Raw genomic sequence first — 24,851 nt, 5'->3', positions numbered from 1 at the left:
AAGTTCTTGTCTCAGTTGTGGTGCAACCCAAGAGCCCCATGTCTGAATGCTGCAGTCTGTGTAACTGTTTTAGGACAGCAAAGATCCAAACCTTACGGTTCAGCTTTCTGCCTTGTCACTACTGGCTGTTAGAAAAATAGTTCTGCACTGAAGGGTTTTAAATAATGTTTTCCACAAAAGAAAACCCAAAACAGTATCTCACTAGAGAGCCAAAAAGCACATCATTGCCTCACAGAACTTTTACCAGATCATATTTGTGAGGGTCAAATGATAATTTGCTATAAAGACATCAGTGTGGTTGATGTGTGGTGCTGAGAGTAGCTTAACTTCTGAAACTTTTTAGTGTGAGAGCAGAAGTCGTGTTTTCAGCATGAGTCCCAGTCAGCCCACAGGCACAATTACTAGATGAAAATCTTTACAACAACTGAAGAGAAAGACCAAGAGTGAAATTCTGACCCTCTTGTGTTAAGTTTTGCCAGTGGCTTCACAGGAGCCTTAAATTTTTTACCTTAAATTTTCACATAGCTTGTAACCCTCTTTGTGAGTTCTGAAATCTAATGCAATGCACATAATGTATTAAATAAATCTCCAATATGGCTTGACAGAACAGAGAAGAAAATGAATCTTTCATGTCTCTACCCTGGAAAAAGGGTTATCCTTCCATTTTGAGAATAATTGGGAGTTTTATTTTGCTTTCCAGTTCTGGAAAGAGAAGTTCTGATAGCTATCAACAATGGTGACACGTATCAGCTTATTACTACTTATACTGTGATGAGAGATTGTAGCCACAATGATTATAGCACTTTAATAAAAAAGAGGCCATTTTAGTAACAATTTAATTTAAGCCATAACAGCTGAACATGGTTGGACCAAGCCTTTGAGCTACTAACCTTCATTTGATGGCTCTAACTATCTGTAAAAGTTTTTGAGAGCTGGCTTAGTGAGAAAGATGAAAGAGAGGATGGAAGCCTGGTGGTAATGAGGATGGTGTCTGCAACTCCTCTTTGTTATAAAATCCCTTATGAAATCTTAAAATAGCAGTTGCCTTTCATTAAATCCACAGTGTGTTAAAGGTAGAAGGAGCTTTTCATGGCCGTGTTCTCTGGGAAAGGGACACACACTGAATGTGCTTTGCCTGTCTCTTGCCCTGAGAGGGAGAAGCCCTTGCATCTGGCAAGACTGCAGAAGTACTTGCTTTTGTAAAAGCCAGGATGATTACACACTTCTGATTCTTTCTCATTTTTTCCCTTCTGTGGTTTCATAAAGAGAATGATGCTTGGTCTCAACATGTCAAACTGTGTATGGCCTTAACAGAAGACAATTAATTTCTGATTCTGCTGAACTCATTATGAACCTTCTGTCAGCTCAGATCAGATCAGATTTATCTTGCTGTATTTCTCAAAACAGAGGCTTAAGATTTCCTTTCTCATCTGGCGTTTTCAAATTTCCAAGTGCCACTGTGGCAATAATAGTGTTTTTGAGATGTACCTTATTTCTGTGGATTATATTTTTAGTTTAGAAAAGAAAAATTAGTAACTGTAGTGTTCACTGGTGGTACCAGACTAACAAAACCCTTCCAGAGACTACCTCCTGATTTCAGATATGTGCATACACTCAGCACCAAGATGGGCATTTTGGCATTGTTTTGTCAGAAAGACTTATGCACGTCATGCATAGAAAGGGTCTCTTTACTGATTTCTCGGCTTCTCCACAAAAACTGTCAACCCATACTATGTGTATCATCAAGTTGGGTTTATTCAAGGTCTATACAATCCTCAAGCAGATTGAAGTTGAAGCTAGGGCTCAATACATTTTATTCACATTGAGAAATGGTGATAATTTTTGTCCCTACTGAGAGGTCGAATTTGAACCAAGACCACAGAAAAGACTGTAGTTTTGTATGATTCATGTGCCTACATTCAACCCAGGGTACAGCCTTCAAGAGTCTCTCTAATTCAGCCTTGCATTTGATTAATATTTTCATTTGCCATCTGGTGGGGGTCTCAAAACAATTCCACATGTCATACTCAAATCACTTAAATATTTTGATGGAAAGTATATATGGGAGCTAAAATCAGATTAAATATAAACTAAAAGAGTCATGGCTACATTGTATGAACCCACTACACTTTTATGATTAAATTTATCATCCCAAGGTTTGGGTTTAGGTGAAGCTAGAAATCTTGAAGACAGTGATTTGTGAGAGTCCTGGTTGGGAGAACTTAAATTTTTTCTGTCCTAAAAACTGTTATCTGGTGAAATTTGTGTTCCTTGCTTGACTGTTCTTGCTCATATCTACAGCTCTAATATGGGCAAGTTATGCTTTTTTGTTGAGACCATCAATATTACTTTCATTTTCCTTTCATCATGTAAGCCATTGCCAACTTTTTTATTTCTTTTTTTCATATACTTTTCATGATCCTGAATTTACTTGGGTCAGTCAACATTTTGATAAATACTATGTAAGCACTGTTGTGTCCACATTCATATGCTTTTATGTTGTAATTTGCTCAGCCCTTCAAAAGCCATGTGCTGTGAAGGCATAGTGACTGGTGTATGAAAATATTGATCCTCAGAATTACTGGAAGCTTTTGACCTGGCTAAAGCATTTTGTGAATCTTTCACCATATTCCCAGTTTGTTTGAAAATCTGTGTTTGTGATGCTAATTTCTAAAAGCCTTGCTTTTTATTTGTTGCACACAACTGGTGTTTTTCTGCTTCCTCTTGTATGTTCTTTGCTGAAAATTAAATCAATTGCAATAGCTTCCTTGAATCAGTAAATCAATTTTCAATAGATTTTATATACACTTTTCCTGCTAAATGACATTTTGCAATAGGCAAAAGATACTTTGGCTGCATGGTCATTATCTATATTCTTGCACTGCATCTTGGATATAGTACATATCTTTCACTAGGAAACACTTAAATAGCAAGTATTTTGTCTTTGTCCCTAAGCTTGATTCTATCCAACTTTTATAGAGCTGTAAAAGATTGTAAATGTGGCAATAGCTCACTTTTCCAGTTATTTTTAAAGGTTTCCTCTCTCATCAAGTTTCTGTACCAGGTACAGAACCTCCTCTTTTCTCTAGCAAGTGTGACAGTAATTGAACAGTGTTTTGCTGTTTTAGCTAGATATCCAACTAGACCTAGTTAAGTGTGGAAGTGGGGACATGTTATTCCAGCTCTTTGCAGCTTTTCTGCTTGCTAGCATCTATGGCGGATGTCTTGTCCCTGCAGCAATACATATTTCCATTCTGTGATAGTATCACACTGGTTTGCAAAACAAATTAACTACTGTGTAAGAACTCAGGATTTTCTTTTTCTCCTAGAAAGAATGATACTCACCACACTTCAGCCTATTTCTGAGCTACATGGAAGAGTACAGCTGATTCCTAAGCTGTGGATGTGTTCAGATAAAAGACTAGTGCAGTCACACTGTGCAGGATATGAGGAACCACATATCTGTGCAGAGCTGATCCTGCTCAGAGCAGCCTATGTGCAAAAAAGTGCTTGCAGCAGGGGCTCTGTTGGGTGGCTCTCACTCTCCTAACCCCCCACATTTAAAGATATTTTAACTCTTCTTAAGCATGTAGGTCTTTCCCTGCTGATTTGAATGTCACAGGTGCCTTCTAAATAATCCCAATTTGTGCTGCGTTGTGCTGCATCACTACCTCAGTGTTACTGGCTTCACAAAATCTTGACATACTTGAGTTGATCTTTCCAAATTGGGGTAAATGTAATGTTTTGTTTAGAACACACACACTGAGTTCTTTTTTCACTTGGCTGCTGGCTGTTCTTTATCTTGATCAAACATAGAAACAAACAAAGAAAAACAAAGCTTCAGTTTTGTTAATTCCTGGTATCTGTTCTTCACAAGTTTGCCTTCCATTTTCCATTTTATGTACTTACTACAAAGTCTCTCCCAGGAAACTGAGATCCATAAAGCTTTTTCAAAGTTTGAAAGAAAAGCTTACATCTCCAGACGTCCTTCTAGCATAATAATGAATTTTGATCTACTGTTACTGTTCTGTCAGAACAAATGGATTTTATTGAGCCCTTTTAGAGAGCCCAGAAATAAATGTTAGCTCTCCTGTACATCCTGAACTATAACCACGGTCCCTCTTCACTGAGCATACGTTTACTTCTTTTAGTGGTGACTGATAGAGTACTGCCTGCCTCTGCCTTTGTAATGGTTGTTTTAAAATCACAAATTCAGAAAGGCACACGTCCCACCAAAACCAGCGTGCTTCAGCCTCTGTCGTCTGAGGAAATCGGTTGTCAGACTGTCTTCAGGCCGTTTATAAGACCCACCTTCGTCCCTTGCACCCTGCCAGTCCTGGGGAACCCTCCAGCCAAGCAGCCTGATCAGGCCATGCCAGTGCCTTCTTCCCAGTGCATAAGACAGTCCTGTGTCTTCTTGCCCAATGAAGGAATTGTTGGGGATGCCTGGTTTTGGAGCAGGGGAGAGCACAGCTGAGGAAAGCATCCCTTGTACATACCTTTGACTTCAGGTCCCTACTCAGTGGGACTGATCTGGCAGCACCAGGATTCTCCTGCTCTCTGCTGTTCTTGGTGCCACCGGTTTTCCCTGGGAATCACCCTTCTCATGAGCTGCACCTGGCCAGGGGCCCAGGCGAGAGGCTGCTGCCTTGTGTCGCATCGAGATTTGAGAGAGCTCCCCAGCTTCAGGACAGCGCGAATGAGAGTGCCGGCTGGGGCATCCTTCGTGTTAGGAGGTTTTCTCTGGAGTGTTTCCTCTTAAAACAAAAACAAACACACAAAAACCCAACCGTGAAGTACCTGCATCTTCATGTCAACCACAGACTCCTCTTCCTTTTGCTGTGTCTCCCTATGTGAAAAGGGGTATGTAGCCACCCGTTAAAACACTGCCTTCCAGTGGCCACAGTCACGTGTCTACCTGGAACAAAAATTAGTGAAGCAGTCAGAAGAGTAGAAAGGGATACAGGGGGGGAATCCCATTCCCTACAGCCAAACAAAGGAGAAGCTGCCTCTGTGTTTCTGGCTAGTGTATGATCCCAGGATCACACAGGGGAGCAGGCAGGAGGGAAAGGAAGAGAGTGAAGGTCAAGTGACAGTGTCCCGACCAGAGGAAAATATGACCCTGTTATGGATGGTAGGAAAGTGAAGAGCTGCTTTGGAAATGCATCAGACATGCCTCCCCGCAGGTGTAAACAGGCATGACTTTCTCTGTCTCTGTGTTGAGGTTGCTGGAAATGAAGAATGCCCGTAGCACTGCATCCGAGCCAAGTGGTTTGCTGACAGGGCAGAGTGTACTGAACACAGCATTGTACCGACACACACACAGCCCCAGCACCAGCACACCTTCCAAAGGGAAAATAACATCTGTCTGCATCTGCCCGGAGAGGCGCTGCTCTACAGCAGGCTGAGACACGCACTCGCCATGGGCTTCCCTCCATGGGCCCTCTTAAGCCACCCCGCCAGGGCATCCCCAGTTCAGTAACATCCTCTGTCTTGAGTCCTGAATGCAGCTGAGACATCATCACTCAGCCCAGGCCCTATCTCAGCATTTTGAGAAATTACAATGTTTTTTTGTATTTCTATAAACAGAAGAGAGAGCAGGGAATCATAGCAAGGGTTTTAAGTCAGGATGTGTTGTGTTAAACTATTAAATCTGTATTTCTACACCTGAACAAGCACCACAGTTAGGAGAGGTGTTGAAAACCTCAGTTTGCAGGGAGCTCGATGGGACTCCTGTACATGAGTCAAAGGACAGGTACTGGCTTATGATTTATTTAGCCTGTTTTCTCTGCTACACACAGTCTGGTAACATGTGATTCAGAAACACTGCTCAGGGTTTGGAAGGGCAGCACAGAAATGTTTTTAACTGTTTTGAAAGCCAGATTCTTTAATGTGAAGACTGTTCTGCTCACATGTATATGATCTTGGGGAAAAAAAAGTCAATATTACAAGAAAAGTAATTTGGACACTGATGAAATCAATAAGTACTATGGCTCACATCAGAAGTTTGTATAGAGTAATATCCCCTGGAATCAATGCCCATTGCAGGATACAACCATTTATAATTTCGCACTGATGTTGCAATGATCCACTGCAAGGTTAAGAATAAAGGATCTCAGAAGCTGTAAATAGAGTGAAGCGAATCATATCACCTTTTAGTCTAACTAGTAGCTATCCTTACTTGAAAACTATTACCCTTATTTTCTGCAATTTACTGACCTCAAACTATGGTTTCCTAAACCCTCATATCTTACAGTTCAGCTTCTTTTCTAAAAAACCTTCAATTGAGAGTGTCATGTTGAAGACACGAACCTGAAATATTTCTGAAGACTGGAAAACAAACTTAGATTCAAAATAGTCTGTTCCTACACAGCCAAGAAAGCAAGCTCATAATTTTTTTTCATATGGGGGGTATTTTTCAAGCACCATGCTTAGTCTCTTGTTCCTCCTGCTCTGCAGATAATAAAACCAAAAAGAATCATTTTAGTCATCACTCAGCTTAGCACTGTGAGACATTATGTGAGACAACAAACCCAGTCCTCTGCTCTTAGAACCAACCATTTCAGAGTCTGGTATGTATAATGTGGGCCATAACTTTATCTGACTAGTGCATACATTTCAGCTGGAACACCACTACATATTCAAGACTTTAAGTAGCAGATAATCTAATGATCTTTTCATAGCTTGCCTTCACTTTAAAAGTTGCAAGTGCCCTAGATCTACCAACATCTATTGACTGTCCTCTTCACCTTCTTTTGGATTATCATAGGACTTTTATTCTCTTAATGTAAAGTAGGTGCCTTCCAAAACTGCTGTGTTCTCTCTCTTTAGACAAGCTTTGCATTTTTTGTCCTAGTGATGACAGTGTAGGTGCTCACCTTAGTTTTTAGCCACTGTAAAACCTAATTCCAATTTGAAGTCACATAGTGTTGTGAGTATGGCTTATGTTCCTAACTCCTTAGTGACCTCAATTTTGTTATATTAAATAAATGTTACATGTTTCTGTTCAGCTTTCCAAATTATAAACAACTCCATCAAACCTTGTGAACATGAGTCACACCAGGAGTTTTCCCAAGTGAAGGTCCTGTAGTTCAGGTGGATGGCAATGTGAAAATACTGCAGTCCCAGGAGTGCAACTGTCTGTCTTTATGGTGCATAAGAATCTATGGCTATGGAATATCTCAAGCAGTAGCGCACAGACTACACCAAGATTCTGTTACACTGAATGCATCCTCGGTTCTGAGAAAGACCTCTGAAATCACAGGCCTGGTATTTCCAGCCTGCAGAACCAAGAGAGAGAAGATAGTTCTTTGTTGTTAGTTAGCTACCTTCTGCAAAACTGCTTATATTTGCTACACTGGCATAAAAAGAAGAGTCTTTCTATAGCCTGTTCTGAGCATGAGTAGCTAAAATTTATTTGTATATGGGGAGGGAACACTTCAGTTCTGCTAAGTATATGCTGTCAAATGTGTGGGCATTGTAGTAAAATGACACGCTGTTTTGTATATTCAATTAGTATGAAGAAGAAGAGGAGCAGGAAATAAGTGCATTCAAAAGGCATTTATAGATCCACAGAAGTAAAAGCCCATATGTGTCAACTACGCATATAGGTGTTTATGCAATGCTTGGGGAATTAATGAATTCCCTTAGTGAATCCCTATGTAGTTTATTACATAAAGAGGTGCTTGCATACTGAGAGATTAAAGGGAGGCCACTGGAAAGCTATGGTTAATAAAATCATAGAATAGTTAAGCTGGGAAGGACCTCCAAGATCATCTAGTCCAAAACCTTCCCCAAAGGTGGACTGACTTCAAAATGAAATGCGTATATGAATTCTAGTAATAGTATACAAAGCTGGCTTCACACCTTGTCTCTGGCAGAATATTTCATTTCATATGGCAAAACCTACCAGTAGATTAGACCAAGCCCCTTACAAAACACAGAAGAGAAGACATTTTGGACTAGATTCAATTTTGGTCATTTTGATTGACAGAGCTTCAATCATTTGCTTCTCTATCCCTCCTTAAAGAAGTACCACAAAAGAGGAAGGACTGCTGCCAACAGCTTTGATTTCAAGTTCCACAGTCCAGTCAAAAGCCATGAGATGGGGACTGGTATTAGGAGAAACATATATTTTCAAGAATAAGGTTTTGAAGATTCACTAAGCCATATTTGCAGTGTCACAGTGCTCGCAAAACCAGTAGTGTTTCCTAAATGACCAGGGAACGTGTCTGTCTTTGAGAGATGTAGCCAAGAATGTCAAAGAAATTGATTTGATTTAATGCTCACTGCCATTCATTGCGTATTAAAAGACTGTGAGAGGGGAAAGGGGATGTCTCCTTTTTTTCTGTCTTACTCCTTTTTTGGTACATTAAGGATTGGGCACATAAAAAATAAAATAATATTAAAAGAAGGATGAATACCTGGTAAAGCCTATTACTCCCAAATGGTTTAGTTCCACAACATATTGGCAAGCACAAGAAACATACAAACCTATCTTAATTTATAGTGTTATAAGTTGGCAAAAAGAAAGTATTATCTACCCCAAAATTTCCCATGCTTTGTAACTGTTTGCTCTTTTTCTCTATACTTTTGGCAAAGTAAATATAATTTGAATTATCTCTCCAGAATTAACATGTGCATTTAAGCTAAAACAAGTGTTGCCAAAGGGTATAATTGATCCATATCACAGAGACCCACAATGAAAGAAAATTCAGAGATAATGTGACATGCTTACAAACTGTGCATTGCACCCCCCCTCTAGTGACCAGTCTGCATATAAACCTTGGTAGGGCTAACTGGAAACTTCCCATCCGAAGTATTTTCTATCAGAGAAGTTACGGTTTGGTTTTGTTTTCAGTAAGGCATGAAGTTCATGGAAGTTATCCCTGGGAATTATAAAAAATTTCCTTTTTGCATGAAGTTGTTTCATAGTTGAAGAATGTAGGCTCCTAGGATTTATCATAATTTATAATGTAGGCTAGCTTAGAGGATAAATTCAGAGTGGAACATTTCAGTCAGGTTATTTAGTTAGTTACAGGGAAAAAAATGTCATTTTCTTTGCACAGCACATTATGAAATGTCTGCTTTCCATCTTAATTCAGGAAAAAAATCAAAAGTTGCAATCTTGAAAATTTCCGGAAATACATGGGCTTATTTCCCAACCTGCTCTACTAAATGAGTTTATTTCCAAGACCTTTGAGGCTTAATTTTTCTTGGTACATTAACCTAATCTCTGTTTGTATATTATCAAATTTCTGCAAATGCCTCCATCCCAGTGTCCTTTTGTTAATAATTCTAACACTTATGCATATGCATCTTATGGATAAATTGGAGTGGGTAGCAGAAAATCAGCAAGAAGTCCTTGAGCTTCTTGTCATTCTTGTGCTGTTGTGTTCTTCTTAGGTAGTTGTGTTGAGCTAAGGGGGTTTGAGAAGATGACAAAACGTCTGGAGTATTTATAAAATAGGTGTAAGTAGAGAATTACCTGAAAGACTGTGTATGTATTCTGCATGAGGTTTTTAGACCTTCCAACCATGGTCAATTAGAAGAATTCTGGTTTGTAGATCAATGTGGTCACATGTCAGTTGCAGATTTGTTATGAGTTACAAATTTAATGCATGTGCTGGGCACATGCAAGCTAAAAGCCTTCCAAAGAGGGCTACATTTTAGTAGTGTGGGTTATGTCGTAACCATTTAGAAAATTATGCCAGTACAGTCAAACAACCTTTTGGCTCCTTCAACATCAGAGTAAAGTAACTGTCTCACCAATGAGGAACATGTCGCCTTTTCCCAAAATGTATGATCCAGTTCAGCCACAATTCTTACACTGAAGCAACAATTTAGAGTTGTCGAATGTCCTGTGTTATGTGGGAGTTCAGATCAGATCAATGCTGTAGTCCCTAAAGGCCATTGTGTATTTGTTCCCAGTTGTCTTTTTCTGCAATCCTCATCCAGTCTTGTTTTAAATGTCACATTGTAAATTGGCTTCTGTCATTTTTCTTGGTGAGTTTATTCTGGAGAAAAACCCTGAATCTGAGTAAATAATTAATACTAGTTAGTTGCATTTGACTAATTAAAATTATTAATAATTCTGTGGTTCTGAAGTTATATATTAACATCGACTATGCCAGCATCATGACAAACAGGTATACTTATGTATATCACAGGCAGGCCAGGAGTAGAAATAAGAAGTGGTAGATTTTTTTTTTTAACCTCTGTTCATGTGGCTGGCCTTTGGTAAAATCACAGCTCAGCCCAGATTGACATTTGCTACTTAGCTACAAACTGCTGAAATAGGAATACCAATGAGGTAGCTGTTTCTTAACACTTCTACCACCAAAAGAAGCTATCTGAACCTTCCAAATAAAGTTGTGTGTTAGCTATTAAGTGCTACATCAAGCTGTTTTGCCAGAGGATTCAGACTCTTGTCAAACAAGCCCCTCCAGGCTCATTGGCAAACAAGCCCCTCCAGGCTCATTTGGGAAAGCAGCGAATGGGCTGCAATTTGCTCCTTAGATCTGAACTCAAAAACAAGCAGAAACACTGCCAAGAATTACCCTGCCCTACTGCTGACCTTCAAAAGTCAAAATGCTCCCTAAGCTAATAGACATGTGGCCGAAGCAAGATGTGGCTGCTCTCAAAGACACAGTCCTCGCTTCCAGATCTCATTAGTGTTCAGGCTTCTCGAGTGGGGCAAGATTGTGGAGGAGAGAGCAGGATGAGCGGCGGTGGGAACTTCATTACTTGTTGAAGCGAAGAGTAGTCAGTGCAAAGATTATCAATACAAATACTCCCTCAGCTAAAATCAAAACCAGAATTCCCACTTTGGCCAATCATGTTTGTGTATTTTAGTGTTCCTTTTCTTAACTTTTCAGGAAACTAGTGCTTAGCAAATTTTCTTTTCCCCGGTGAGTGGCACATAAAAGCATCTGGAATAATGGCACAGGATGCCTGTTCTGCAGTCTGCTCCACCCAGTCAGACTCTTTAGACTTCTTTGCTCAAACTAGAGCAACACACATTATTGCACTTCAGAGGTGCCCAGCTCCTTTCCCATGTATTAACCACCTTGGAAACCAATGCATACACACTGGTGAGCACACAGAAAGCCAGTTGTGCTGTTGCAGCCTCTTGAATGCATTGTGAGAAAATGCACATGCTGCCTCCCTGTCCCGTCAGCCTGGCATCATCTCCAGCAGTGAGGTACAATGCTTGTAGGTGCAAGCGGTGCAGCTTCGCACCACCCCAAATGAACTGAATCAAACCCTATCTGTCCCCTTGCCCTCCTGAGACTCCTTTTTGAGTGCGCCCTCAGTAAGTTTGCAGATGACACCAAGCTGGGTGGGAGTGTTGATCTGCTCGAGGGTAGGATGGCCCTGCAGAGGGATCTGGACAGGCTGGATTGATGGGCCAAGGCCAATTGTATGAGGTTTAACAAGGTCAAGTGACAGGTCCTGCACTTGGGTCACAACAACCCCATGTAACCTTACAGGCTTGGGGAAGAGTGGCTGGAAAGCTGCCTGGCCGAAAAGGATCTGGGGATGCTGGTTGACAGCCGGCTGAACATGAGCCAGCAGTGTGCCCAGGTGGCCAAGAAGGCCAACAGCATCCTGGCTTGTATCAGGAATAGTGTGGCCAGCAGGAGCAGGGAGGTGATTGTCCCCCTGTACTCGGCACTGGTGAGGCTGCACCTGGAATACTGTGTCCAGTTTTGGGCCCCTCACTACAAGAAGGACATTGAGGTGCTGGAGCGTGTCCAGAGAAGGGCAACGAAGCTGGTGAAGGGTCTGGAGCACAAGTCTTATGAGGAGCGGCTGAGGGAACTGGGATTGTTTAGCCTAAAGAAGAGAAGGCTGAGGGGAGACCTTATTGCTCTCTACAACTACCTGAAAGGACGCTGTAGTGAGGTGGGTGTTGGTCTGTTCTCCCAAGTAGTTAGCAATAGGACAAGAAGAAATGGCCTCATGCTGTGTCAGGGGAGGTTTAGATTGGATATTAGGAAAAATTTCTTCACTGAAAGAGTAGTCAAGCATTGGAACAGGCTGCCCAGAGAGGTGGTGGAGTCACCATCCCTGGAAGAGTTCAAAAAACGGGTAGACGTGGCACTTTGGGACATGGTTTAGTGGGCATGGTGGTGGTGGGTTGATGGTTGGACTGATGATCTTAGAGATCCTTTCCAATCTTAATGATTCCTAGTTTTTACTTTCAATAAAAAAGAATCCAGCCACCAAGACAGGAAACATGAAATTATGACTCTACCCTTAATTGGATTAGTGGTGGACTTGATAATGTTAGGTTAATGGTTGGACTGGATGATCTTAAAGGTCTTTTCCAACCTAAATGATTCTATGATTCTATGATTCTATGATTCTGGAGGGCTAAGTCAGATTCTGTCTGATGTATCCCCCCTGTGTGGGAACACCTTCCCCCTGGCACTTCCTGGCTGCCCAGGCAGCTCTGGCTGTCTGTGCGAACAAGGACAAAGCATAGCCACTGCCAGGTGGCAGGAGGTTATTTCAGTCCTCAGCCTCAGGCATCGGCTTCAACCCAACCCAGCCAGCAGCCATGTTTTGTCCAGCTGTCTGTGGCACTCCTCACAGAGACAAGAAGAGGGAAAATGCTGCCAGGGGACAGGCCAGGTGGGTGGAGGGACAGAGCCAGCAGCTCTGTGTGCTCCTCCCAGTGCCGCAGCTCACTCCCCACAACCAGATGGAGTTGGGAGTGCGTGGGACAGGTACTGGTGGCTGAGGATTCGTGAGTTCAGAGGAACCACTGCTTTAACCCGGTGTGCACTGAATCATGATGCTTTAGCTGAATGTCTCACCACTTGGAGAGGAAGAAAGAAGCATTTGAAATTACACAAGTCCTCAATGAAAGTACTGCAGAGCTCCTAAGCACTCAGTTCTCAGCTCTTGATTACTTTTCTTTATATACGTATCTATTTTTACGATTGGCTTTCTTCGTGACTTTACAGAGCTTTTGAAAGGAGTTTGCTTGTGAGCTAAATGCCTTTAAGCCACTTGGCTAGCTCTAGAAAGCCAACGGCAGCACTCCAGCACAGCTGGGGGCTGCCCAGCCCAGCGCTTCGGGAGCCTCAAGGCAAAGGCAGAACGGTCCTATACACTCGTGGCAGCTGCAAGGCTGTGGCAGGGAAGAGGAGGGAGCGATCGCACCTCTGCCATTCGCTGCAGGGGGTTATGGCTGAGGGTGAGCCCTGCAGCTGGCCAGAGGTGTGTGAAGGTCAGTGTTTGTTGTTCCTCCTGTGAAAAGCAGTGTAGAACTGGGTCCGCCTTCTCCTGTAAATGTGATCTTAAAAAATGATGCAGCAAGGAGCAGAGTGTTGTCTGTTCTGTCACTTGGTTATAGAAAATCATCTGTGCAATTCCCCCACATTTCTCTTAGAAACTGAAATAGTGAGAGATGAGGTATACTACAGAGATAAAGATGATATAAAAACCTCCCTGTAATTAGACATTCACTTTGAAACTCTTCTGTAAATTTCAGTTATCAATTGCTGCTTACTTAAGAAATGAAAACTCCTTTCTATGTTTTTCAGTTTGGGGTTTTTTTTCTTAATGAAATTGCAAAATAATAACAAAATGCTGAGGCAGAGCTGGAAAGGTTAAGTTTAATTTGTTACAGACTGATGTTGTGTGCTTAATTTGATGGCTATTTGTTTACTCTCAAACTATGGGGTATGGAAGAGACAAGAGATTACAGCTATTTGGGTTCTCTTGGCAGCATCCTTTTAGTAGCTATTAAGGAATGAGATGTCTCTGAACAAGAGTTTTATCATGTCCTTTTTGGAGGGAAGTAATTTCCAGCTGCCCTATAGCTCTAAATCTTTTCCTATACAACACTCATCAGGGAGACAGAACCAAGAGCTTGGAAGTCACTTGCTTAAGTATCTGTAGTATGTTGATAGCTTCAGGGAGAATACAGTGTTGTCTTCTTTTAGGGTTAGACAACATCATTATCAAATGAAAAGAAAATTAAATTCTCAGAGAACGGAGACTTCAGCAGTGCCTGGACAGGCAGATAATCCAAAATGTCCCCGGTGCACGCTATGGACTGTACATATGGGCATCTTTACAACACTGTTTCTAACTTGAATGCAGTCTGCAGGGTCTCAGAAACTCTGCTCTTAAATGTGCATAAAATTCAACCCAACTCTGTTTTTCCTCCTTTGATGGAGCTGATATTTGTGCTACATATGCTGGCACACTCGCTTCCTCCAGAGCCCTTTCTTTCAATGGGGGTCTCAACCTCGGAAATCCAGAGAGAGCTTTCTGTAGGCAATGGCCATCCAACTACCAGGTGATGCTGGAGAAGTGAGGCTCTTGAGCCATGAGTTTCAATCAAGGTGCAATAATTGCAGTGACTTTAGAGAAGCCCTTGTTTTAAGTTCTATATATCGCTCCAAGGAAGAAATTCTTCTCTCCTCATCTAAAACATAAGTTGGGTACTCATTGTAAATGCCAGCCACCTTGGAGCACAGCTTGTATACCCGCTTCCCCACTGCATGGGTTGGAAGAGTGCCACAGCTTTATAAGCTGATATTCTCCAACTGTCGATATATGTATAGACAGAGACCCGTTCATCCAGGTTCCAAGTCCTCTGATAAATTAATTGAACTGAAGTCTCCCTGGAAATGCCAAATACATAGGGATGGGGTTTTCCCACCATAAGTTCCTACACAGCCAGAATTTCTTCTTGTTTCCATTCTGCTGAAGCAGTAAAGTTTATGGAGACTCACGCTCAATATTTTGTTTTCTATCAGCACATATTGTTTCAAACATTAATTTCAAAGTCAACAGAAGGCATTTCCAAATGCCAACTCCATGTGAAAAATTCCTGAGCTAGTTGCAGGTGAGCTGATACAGCTGTAACAAACATATACCTATACTCCTGCATGAGAATACCAATCCTGAGCTAAAAAAATTGGTATGTTGTCATGGCAGTCTGCCCAGAAGACTTATCCGTGCCTCTGAGGAAGGCTAATTAGTTCAGGTTGAGCATCCGTCCAGAGAAGATATTGTGCTTGCAAGGCTGGGAACTTTTGTCCTGTTCACTTACATTTGATCTACTCTAAATCTCCAGAAATCAGGAGTTGATACTTTTCTCACTTGTATCATCTAGTCTTTTATCTGTTCAGTCCAAGCCCAAGAATAAAGTGCCCCCTAAAGAGAATTCATTGTTTTCCAAGTGTGTTATTTTTTTCTCTTAGTTGAAACTATCAAGGTGAAAATGTGCAATAAATGCCCATTTGGTTCTTATCTAATCTGAATAGCTTCCTTTTCACAGTTTCAGTGTTAGAAATAGAAATAGAATCATAGAATCATTTAGGTTGGAAAAGACCTTTAAGATCATCCAGTCCAACCATTAACCTAACATTACCAAGTCCACCACTAATCCAATTAAGGGTAGAGTCATAATTTCATGTTTCCTGTCTTGGTGGCTGGATTCTTTTTTATTGAAAGTAAAAACTAGGAATCATTAAGATTGGAAAGGATCTCTAAGATCATCAGTCCAACCATCAACCCACCACCACCATGCCCACTAAACCATGTCCCAAAGTGCCACGTCTACCCGTTTTTTGAACTCTTCCAGGGATGGTGACTCCACCACCTCTCTGGGCAGCCTGTTCCAATGCTTGACTACTCTTTCAGTGAAGAAATTTTTCCTAATATCCAATCTAAACCTCCCCTGACACAGCATGAGGCCATTTCTTCTTGTCCTATTGCTAACTACTTGGGAGAAGAGACCAACACCCACCTCGCTACAACCTCCTTTCAGGTAGTCGTAGAGAGCGATAGCCAAAATACACTATTTTGGTTTGGTTTGGTTTGCAGTTCTCCTGCCTACCTGCTCACAAGGTGAACACTTTCATAAAATGGATAAGAAATATTTATAGTATTAGGTAGAAATCTTTCTGTAGTTGTGTTCATACTTGGAAGCTTATTTTTTTAAATCCTCTAATTAATAGAAAGGATGAATACGTGGGGTTAGATTTCCTCCCAGACATTATCCATATCCCTCACTGTCTTTGAACAAATAATATGTAAAGAAAGCTAAATTTTCTTCACATTACCTTCAATAAATGGGTTTAAACCACCACACAAATCTCATAATTCACCTCTTTGGTTCTAGTAGTTTTAGAACAAATCCAGTAGATTTAACTTTAAGCCTCCAAATATCTCTGCTGACAATCTAAGGTAAAGTTCTGGTTATCCAATCCTTTACATTCACTGAGGCCTGCAGTTGCTATGGTTTCAAAGATTTCACAGAAATCAAAACACTTTAATAGGGTGTCAGTACATGTAACTATCTTTGATAAATGATTTCTCTGATCTCTAGATGTCCTGACAGCGGTTGCCCCATACATGCGCTGAGCAAACAAGAATTTTCCTGCATTTATTCCTTTATTCCTAACTCCAGAAACTGTCTGGGGCAAAGGTGAAGATTTTATATTGAATTAAAAATCTAACGTATATGTCTAACATGAATATCAAATTTTCCTGGGATTTCTTGCTGTCTGCAATTCAGTGATGTGAATGTGAGCCTCAAGCAGGCAGCAGTGCACCTGAAATCCAGGGCATTTTCCACGGTGCACAGGCAGTTCTAGCTGTAGCACCTGGAGTTGGGGTGAGCAGAGGTAGGGAAGAGACACAGGTCAGCTCTGCAGCCCTCGCACAGTAACTCCAGCATTTCCCAGAAGCGTTGGGCTGTACAGTGTTCCTGTCTGCAAAATCCTGCTTGGTTAAACCACAGCCCCGACCACAGTCCTGAGCAGCGCAGGCTCCACTCTCTACAGGGCACTAGCCATCACCCCAAATACTTCCTTGTTCATAGTTGCAACCAACAGTCTCCAGGGATGCTAATTTCACTGTATGGACCAGTTTGCCTAGGGAGCTTTGGAAGGAGATGCCACCAAGAGGTTCCACTACCACAGTGAAAATGCACTGTAATTTTTGCAAGTGTAATTTTTAAAGATAGAGGCAAAATGTGGGTTTTTTTGATGTCCAATAATGAACAATACTTTATTCTTGTGATTATGCCTATCAAACAATGACAAGGAATATACATTTCACGGAAAATAAGGTGAAACAGTAAAAAATCAGTAAGTGCTCCTGATGTATTAAGCAGACAGAAATCTGGCACTTTACCTGAGACTCAGTTCAGGTCCAAAGTAACTTAGCACACATCATCAGTTGTACTCTGCTAGCTCTCAAAGACGTTATAAAAGGGACACTGTAGAACTGCAACACGAATGGAGGGTAGGACTGAAACCTTATCTCTAGAAAACTGACAAATCTCCATTCGTGCAAGCAAAGAGAAGCTTTCAACCTACACGCTGAGATAAGCTACAGGATGAATGACGTGTCTTCTTTTCATAAACAAATGGAGATGTTTTAAGAAATAAAGTACTTCAACTCATGAAAGTAACATATGTGTTTTTAAGTGTGGTTACTAAATTGAATAGGACTTACCATTGTGTCATCATTTTTTTTTCCCCAGCTTAATGGATTTCTTACGGCTTCTAGTGATCCATTCTATACGGACTCTTCAGATCTGTTCCTTCCCTTCTGTATATAGACATAAATTAGGAATTACCACTGTGAATTTACACTTATGCAAGCCTTAAAAGAGAAAAGAATCAGTCCATGTAATTTTATTTAAAGGCTGTCACCGTGTTTATATTCAAACATCATCTTTTTCACTTCATCACTGCGATTTAGTGTACATATTGAATAAAGCTATTATACTTGATCTGTAACTAATTACAGAAATTGTTTTGCTCTAGTATTGATTAGAAGCTGCCATTCTCATTTATGAAGCTATTGCATTTGCCTTCTCAGAGTTAATGTGTACTTTATAACAATAAATTTGAGATGTAGCTAAAAGTGGTTTATCTATAGACATTTATCTGCTTAAACAGGTGATTTGAACTCCTCAAGAGTTTAGCTATGAACCAAAAACTGTAAAATTTTTACCATCTTTAAGACACTATTAAACAATTACCTATAATAATATATTTTTCCCCAGTCACAATATTCTCCTGTATGAGGATGGTCATGCAGTTGTTGCTGATTTTGGAGGTAAGGAGTTTTTATGAAACGTTTATAAATTAACCTCAAATTCTCTAAAACTAAACATCTGCTGATTAAGAAAATGCTGAGGAGGTTACCCTTCATTTTGTTATTATGAGAGGACACAAAAGGCTTTTAGGAATGAGAATACCCCTGGTTTTTGTCTCATCTAATTTAGCAGGTGCTGTGGAGTACCCCACTGTTTATCTGAGAAGGAAGCCCAGATGATAGTGAGGTGGATGCATCTCAGTTTGAGGAAGTTCTAGCGGTAGGTTAGAGGAAGAAGTTGAGTGAAAATGCCTGTAATAGAAGATGCGCCCTCCTCTTTCATGGCAAGTGCTCAAGATCTGAGGATGGTGTTATTGTGCAAGTCTGTCTGTTGGCAACCAAGCCCCATGGCAATGGGACAGGTTTCTTTCAGTTAAAAGAGGAGAATGTAGCTCGTTATTTCAGCTATGGACCTTAGTAACTTTGTGCTCAAAATTAGACAAGGATATACTTTATGAGTCCATATTTCATGCATTGTCTTGGTGTTTATCAGTCAAGCTCCATGGGAATGCATTCTTGTTGGTGCAAGGGTGGAGTTCAGGGAGCTGGGTTTGACCTAACTCCTCAGGAACCACTCGACTTAAGACGTGGCCATTGTCACTGTGCAATATGACCACAGATGTGCTCAATAGAGATGCACGAACATCGTCTTAACATAGGAGGAGGGTGATGGCAGCATGACCGTATCTGTGAGGGACCCAGTGCTGACCCAGACCTGCTGTTATCCAGCCTGCTGAAGCAAGGAGATAGCACAAGGCTTGGACCACATGGGAGTAGCTACTTGTCTGGGCGTTGCTGACAATACTCTTACTCATACAGATGCACACTTAAGTGTATTTTTCTGATATGTCAAAGGCATCTACGTCCTGCTTGGGGACTTACTTATGTCTCACAAAATGTAGTATATACCACCTTCACTATATTCACGCAAGATCTTGCCATTTTTAGGTGGGCTGCTTTTTTGACACTAAATAAGACTGACAGGCTTCTGTGGGATTGCATTTTAATGCAGGGCTCAGTGACTGTTCGTTGTAAATCTAGATACAGTTATATTAATCAGTACAAATAACCATGAGGTCACAAATTCTGAGCTGGATCCTCAGCTCCTGTAAACTCTATTAATGTTGATGGAGCTTTGTAGATTTATGCCAGTGCTGAATTTGGCATGCAGGTTTCAGAAGCCTCATTGTCTGTACACGTCCTTGTTGAAAAACAGCTATCACAGTTCTCCTGGACTCTCAAAACCCCAGAGTTATTTAAAAAAAAAAAAAAACCCACAAAAAACAACCCCACCACCACACCCAACACTTTGTACCAAGACTTTTGTATAATAAGGTGGGTATCTCTATTGGCTTGACATTATTTTTTTTTTTTTTTGTTCTGTTTGTTTCAGAATCTAGATTTTTGCAATCCCTGGATGAAGACAACATGACAAAACAACCTGGGGTTTGTTTCTTGTTTTGTTCCACATAATTAGTATAAAACATACAGGCAAACTCACGTTAGGAGAAAATGACATTCAAAATTTTTTTTTTTTTTAAAGATGAACTGGTATAGTATTTTAACTGTCTTAATGATTGTTTTGGGGGGAGTTAAATTTAAGCCTCTTTAGTAGCAGAGATGAGTGAATATATAATATCTGCAACAGAAAATAATGTTTTATAAGGTTGTCTTTGGAGCTCTATTGCCCCCAAAATCCTTAGTAAAGTGTCATTTTTTTAATCCACCCTTCCCCACTCACATACACACGTTGTTGGCAGGTGGTTCCTATTTCTAATAGGGAGTTAGTTGTTCAACACTGATTTTCTTTCAGAGTTCTTTTCTCCATTACAAGCCTATTGCTCACAGAAAGTCAGCTTTACAAGACAGTATTGTTGTCTTCATAAGTTTTAGTCCAGATGCATTCTGTGTGTCACTCCATGGTCATGAAATTTTGCATCATCATAACGACTAATTGTGGAATAGGATGGGTGATGCTAAAACCAGGGTTTGGCAATCATCTTTTTAACAAATTGTAATATGCACTCACTGTGTGAGGAGCGCGTAGTGCTGCTGCAGACTTGGCTCCTGCTGGGGTTGGATGACGTCTCAGTGAGAAGGGCTGTCTTGTAAAGAATGTAGATTAAGTTACTGAGGTTCAAGGAATCTGAAAAAACACCCTGAATTCATCACTCCAGTGAGAGGCTGGTTGCAGCTGCAGAATTGGGCTTCTGCACAAAGCAGTGAGATCCCAAGAGAGAAGGCACCAACCCAATACAGCTGTCATCAGTTTTTCCATCTGCCAGCTGGAGTAGTAGTTAATGGGTATTATACAGCATGCTCGGACCTTATGATGTCATCTCCAGACTTTGAGGCTGGGTGTTCTGCTTTTATTCTAGCACTACTTTCATGTTTAAAGCCTGATCAGCCTGGCTTTATGGGGTTGAGACAGCTACAATACTAATGCTGTTACATATAATGTGCAATAATATGCTGCCTAGATTTCGCAAGCCAGGTGAATTTTTTTCCTAGCAAATTTACCAGTTATTTTATGGAGCAGAGGAGGCAAGTAAATAAGAAAAGAAAGGAAAACAAACATAGAAATACAGGAAAAGATGCATATATGAGGAAGTAAGCACTGTTAACGTATTATTGATGTTTCCTCATGTGCAGAACCTACGCTGGATGGCCCCTGAGGTGTTCACCCAGTGTACAAGGTACACCATAAAAGCCGATGTTTTCAGCTATGCTTTGTGTCTCTGGGAGCTGTTAACAGGTGAAATTCCATTTGCTCACCTGAAACCAGGTAAGATGCTCACTGAATTAATATTTAAATTTCTCAGAACTAGAGAAGTAGCTACACTGTATGATATTAAGTAATATTTTACTGAAGTTTGTTATTAAGTGCTAAGATTATGCATTAAGTGAAAAGCTTAGAACTATCCTGCTATAATCACATATATTACTCACTACAGATCTACATAACTTAAAATTCCTTATCCAGTTCTAGGATTATGATCAAGTCACGCTAATTGTAGGCCTTTTGTCTCTCACATTGGTGTTGGGATTGTAAAGCCATTCCTTGATACATCTCCTCCTTGAGCGTATGCTCATGTAGCTTAAGAAAGCACCTGCCAACAGTGGTGGGGTAGCAACAGCAAATCAACATTTCCAGGACGACACTTCACACTCCCTGAGATTTTGACCCCTTGATGTCTGCCAGGAATTGTTGGAGGTTGAGAGTGCCACAGGGTGTGGTAAAAGCCAGCATGGGTAGTGAGAGAGGTTTTGGACACCCCCCATGCCATCAACACCACCCGCTACAGTCTGTCCTGTGGCTGGCCAGAGGTGGATCTGTGGCCATGCTGTTGTGCAGCTCTCTCCACACAGGAGAAAGCCTGGAGGAACCTTACTGAGACATTTCACTCCAGCAGCCGAAACAGCTGTGAAACACGGAGGATCTTTTGGTGTGTTTTAACTGGGTTTAGGGTACAAAGAGAACAGTTGCTGGGGGAAGAGATGTGCAAAGTTTGTCAGATGGATTTCAAATAGGTTTTTTGATGTTTGGAGAAAGCATGGCCTAAGGCAGCATTTTGATCTTGAAAAAGGTGAATTTCTCTTAATTCATGCAAATGTTTATGCTCAAGCAGAATATAAATATTGGTAACAATGTATAGTCCTCTGGTGCTCATATATCTATGTGTCTGTGTATATCTGTATGTCTAATTCTGTTTCTTAGGTGCCTATCAATATGCTAGTCCCTTATCAGGTCAACTGCTTTATAAATTACTCAAATACTAAATGAAATCTAATGTATTTTTCTCATTAGGGCATTGCTCTTACCTTTTCAAAGTCATTTTTGATACATGCAAGTTTTATTTACTGATTCCTTTCTTTGTTTTTTTGCTTCTGTTGGGTGAATCATTAAATATTCACTTTTCTACTCTCCATTAAACTCCTCTGGATGCCTTTGTGATGTTCAGAAGGTCAGCCTATCGCATGCAAAAGGCAGCTGTCACAAAATATCACTGGCAATTAGTGTGCAAGATTTGTATATGACCTTCTACACTGTATTCGCTGGTTTTCATATCTCTGTTTCTAACTGCTAAAGTGAGGCAGAAGCCAAACATCTGACTCAATTCCACTTCAGGTTCTAGAAATAAAATACCTTTAGCTGTGAACCTGAGTTGCAGTTCTGAATCCTCTTAGTGTTTGTTTTCCACTGGTCCTTGTTTCATGGCCATTTAAATGAAGATCAAACCATACATTCCTAGGTGCAGTTCTAGTACACCATCATCCATATTATCAAAGCCTTCTATAATGTTACCATTTCTAACATTTATCTCAGTTAATTCTGAATTAATCATTTTACTATGTTCAAATTATGGTCTAGACAGGACTAGAAGACTTGAGAGGAGTTAAAGCTCACTAGGAGCATCATAAATTAAATAAAAGGCATTTAAAAAAGGTATAGGAGTAGTGTTTCTCTCTCCCTCTCCCCCCATTTTTTAAAATGTATTGCATTAAGTGAATGATAAGGTCCCTTTATCCTGACTTCCGTGGGCTTGTTGGCTTTTTGTTTCTGCAGCTTTAAAGAGAAGCATTTTCTAGGGGGGGGGCCTAGGGAAGGGCTCTTTCCTTGTGCTCCACTGTAGTGATGAGTCCTTCCTTATCTCCAGATCACCAACGGTTTGTTTTAATCCTATTATTAAACACACTTTCCAAAGACCATGTTGGTGCCCACAAACGTGGGGATACAGTTTTCCCAAAATGCTCAGGTTTGATCTAGGTCTCTTCTCCTTAAAGTGAGCCCACCTAGCACCTAATTTTGGTCCTCTCAGTGGCCTACTTAAGTGTAATTTTCCCCCTTCCATGGATAAGGAGAAGTGAGACTTTGTACAAGGTCACAAAGCAGGTGATTTTTCAGATGCAACAGTCATGGTTTACAACTAGTTCCTAGTCTCTGTGGTACCTCAAACTGTTCTGCTTGTGAAAGATACATTTACACACAAAAAAAGATACTGAATGTGCACATCTGATTTATATATATATTCTCCAAAAAGCAGCTTTGAGGGCATTGTATATTTTACAGTCTATATAGAAGTCCCATATTTAAGATATATGTTCAGATAACACCTATTCGGTTAAATACAAATCCCATATTTTTCTCAAAGTATGTATTTCAAGGTGAGGGATTTTCTTTATGTAAATTTTGTATGTTATCTGCAGAACACTAACTCTAATTATGCATCACTGACTTTTTTTCTGGTTTATAGTTACCTTTGTGCAGGCTTAAAGGTTCAGGAAGCCATTCTGGTGAAGTTCATTGAAATAATTAGCTGTTTAAAAGAATATATGATTATAAAATTTTATTATAATGACAACTAGATGACACCATTGAAATAAAAGTAGTCACCCCATCAAAAGCAATTCCATGTTCTCTACTGAATCTGGTACAGTAACCAATTATATAAGGGTATGCTCTATACTGAATAAGATATCCATTCATCAGATTTCTATTTGATGAATATGAATAAACATTTTTTATAGATATTGAATCCAAGTCACTACTTAATAGAAGTTCTGTATGATAAATTAAAACAGGTACATTCCCCAATTAAATTGCTTCACCATTTAGTCAAACCTGATGCTTGTTGAGGCCCACATTACGCAGTCCTATGGGACCAAAGCCTGCAGCATGTCTTCTGGTTAGTAAGGAAATATATTAATGTGCTCAACAGTCACCTGTAAAATAGATAAGGTGAAAAAAACATAAAGAATGATGGTTCTGAGAAGTAACTGGTGAATGCAAACCTTAATATTTATTAAATATAGAGATTACTACTTTGCTGAGGGTTTCATAGTCTGAGAGCTTGCATATACTTCAAATATAGCAATTAGGCAACCAGTTGATAATTAATTGTGTCATTATCAGATCATTATATTATTAAGGCACAGGCTACACTACAAGTGCTGTTCAGGTTTGTAGCCAGTTTAGGAAACAGCTGGGATTCACAAGCAGGCTGAGACTGTGTGAGCATGGAGCACAAATATATGTGCACAGAAGTGTACAAGAGCTGTATTTCACAAACACTGTATCACCTCAGCAGGATTGTGCTTACAGAAGCAAATAGAGAGTGGTTTTGCAGATCAGTGCAGGTGGATGATGCATTTGAGCTTTGTCTTTGTTGTCACTGTTTTCCTTTGGGGATTGTGTGGCTGGGATGCAGGTTCTTCAGCAGATGCACTGATGTGTTTGTTGCCCACTTGCTTGAGCTGGAGTTGAGATGACTGGGTCTGTCATCAAGTTAGAAACTCATGAATGGTTCCCAAGTCGATCCCATCCTGTTTTCCTGAGAACTGTGGCTCAGTTCTCTATTTGTGCATTATGTATATCTCTCATGTGCTTGCACAAGGCATGACTGCAAAGGCATCCTTCTGTGCTCTAGGCACAGTCTTCCTGTGGAAGTAGATGTTGGCAGTTACCTGGTGTACAATCTTCCATTTAAAAGACATTTTGGGAGGCCTGGGGGGCAAAAGGACACCCTCTGATACCTGAAGACCCTCTTCCTTGGCAGTTATCCACAGATGGCATTCAATTCACACCTGTAAAACTGTCAGCATGTAAGCTTTGGGTAGCATTTTGTGGGGAAACACAGGAATATAGATGTCTGGAAATTACAGGTGGGAAACTAGATTCAGAAACTGAACCATTGCATCGCACATAGCAAAAA

The 24,851-nt window shown here is 40.5% G+C and overlaps 1 protein-coding gene across 1 annotated transcript in view; it reads left to right on the top strand.

The window, feature by feature from the left end:
- TNNI3K (TNNI3 interacting kinase) overlaps nucleotides 1–24,851 on the top strand; it is a 100,214-nt gene that overhangs the window by 43,946 nt on the left and 31,417 nt on the right. Inside the window, exons 18-20 of the mRNA XM_075710823.1 lie at nucleotides 18,047–18,099; nucleotides 19,532–19,584; nucleotides 20,791–20,923. Of these exons, the coding sequence (XP_075566938.1) occupies nucleotides 18,047–18,099; nucleotides 19,532–19,584; nucleotides 20,791–20,923 (239 nt within the window). The remainder of the gene's footprint in view (nucleotides 1–18,046; nucleotides 18,100–19,531; nucleotides 19,585–20,790; nucleotides 20,924–24,851) is intronic.

The sequence above is a fragment of the Pelecanus crispus genome, chromosome 5 (assembly GCF_030463565.1).
Source record: "Pelecanus crispus isolate bPelCri1 chromosome 5, bPelCri1.pri, whole genome shotgun sequence".
NCBI lineage: Eukaryota > Metazoa > Chordata > Aves > Pelecaniformes > Pelecanidae > Pelecanus > Pelecanus crispus.
Note: the sequence above shows the minus strand (reverse complement) of the source record. Positions and strands in the feature narration are given on the sequence as shown.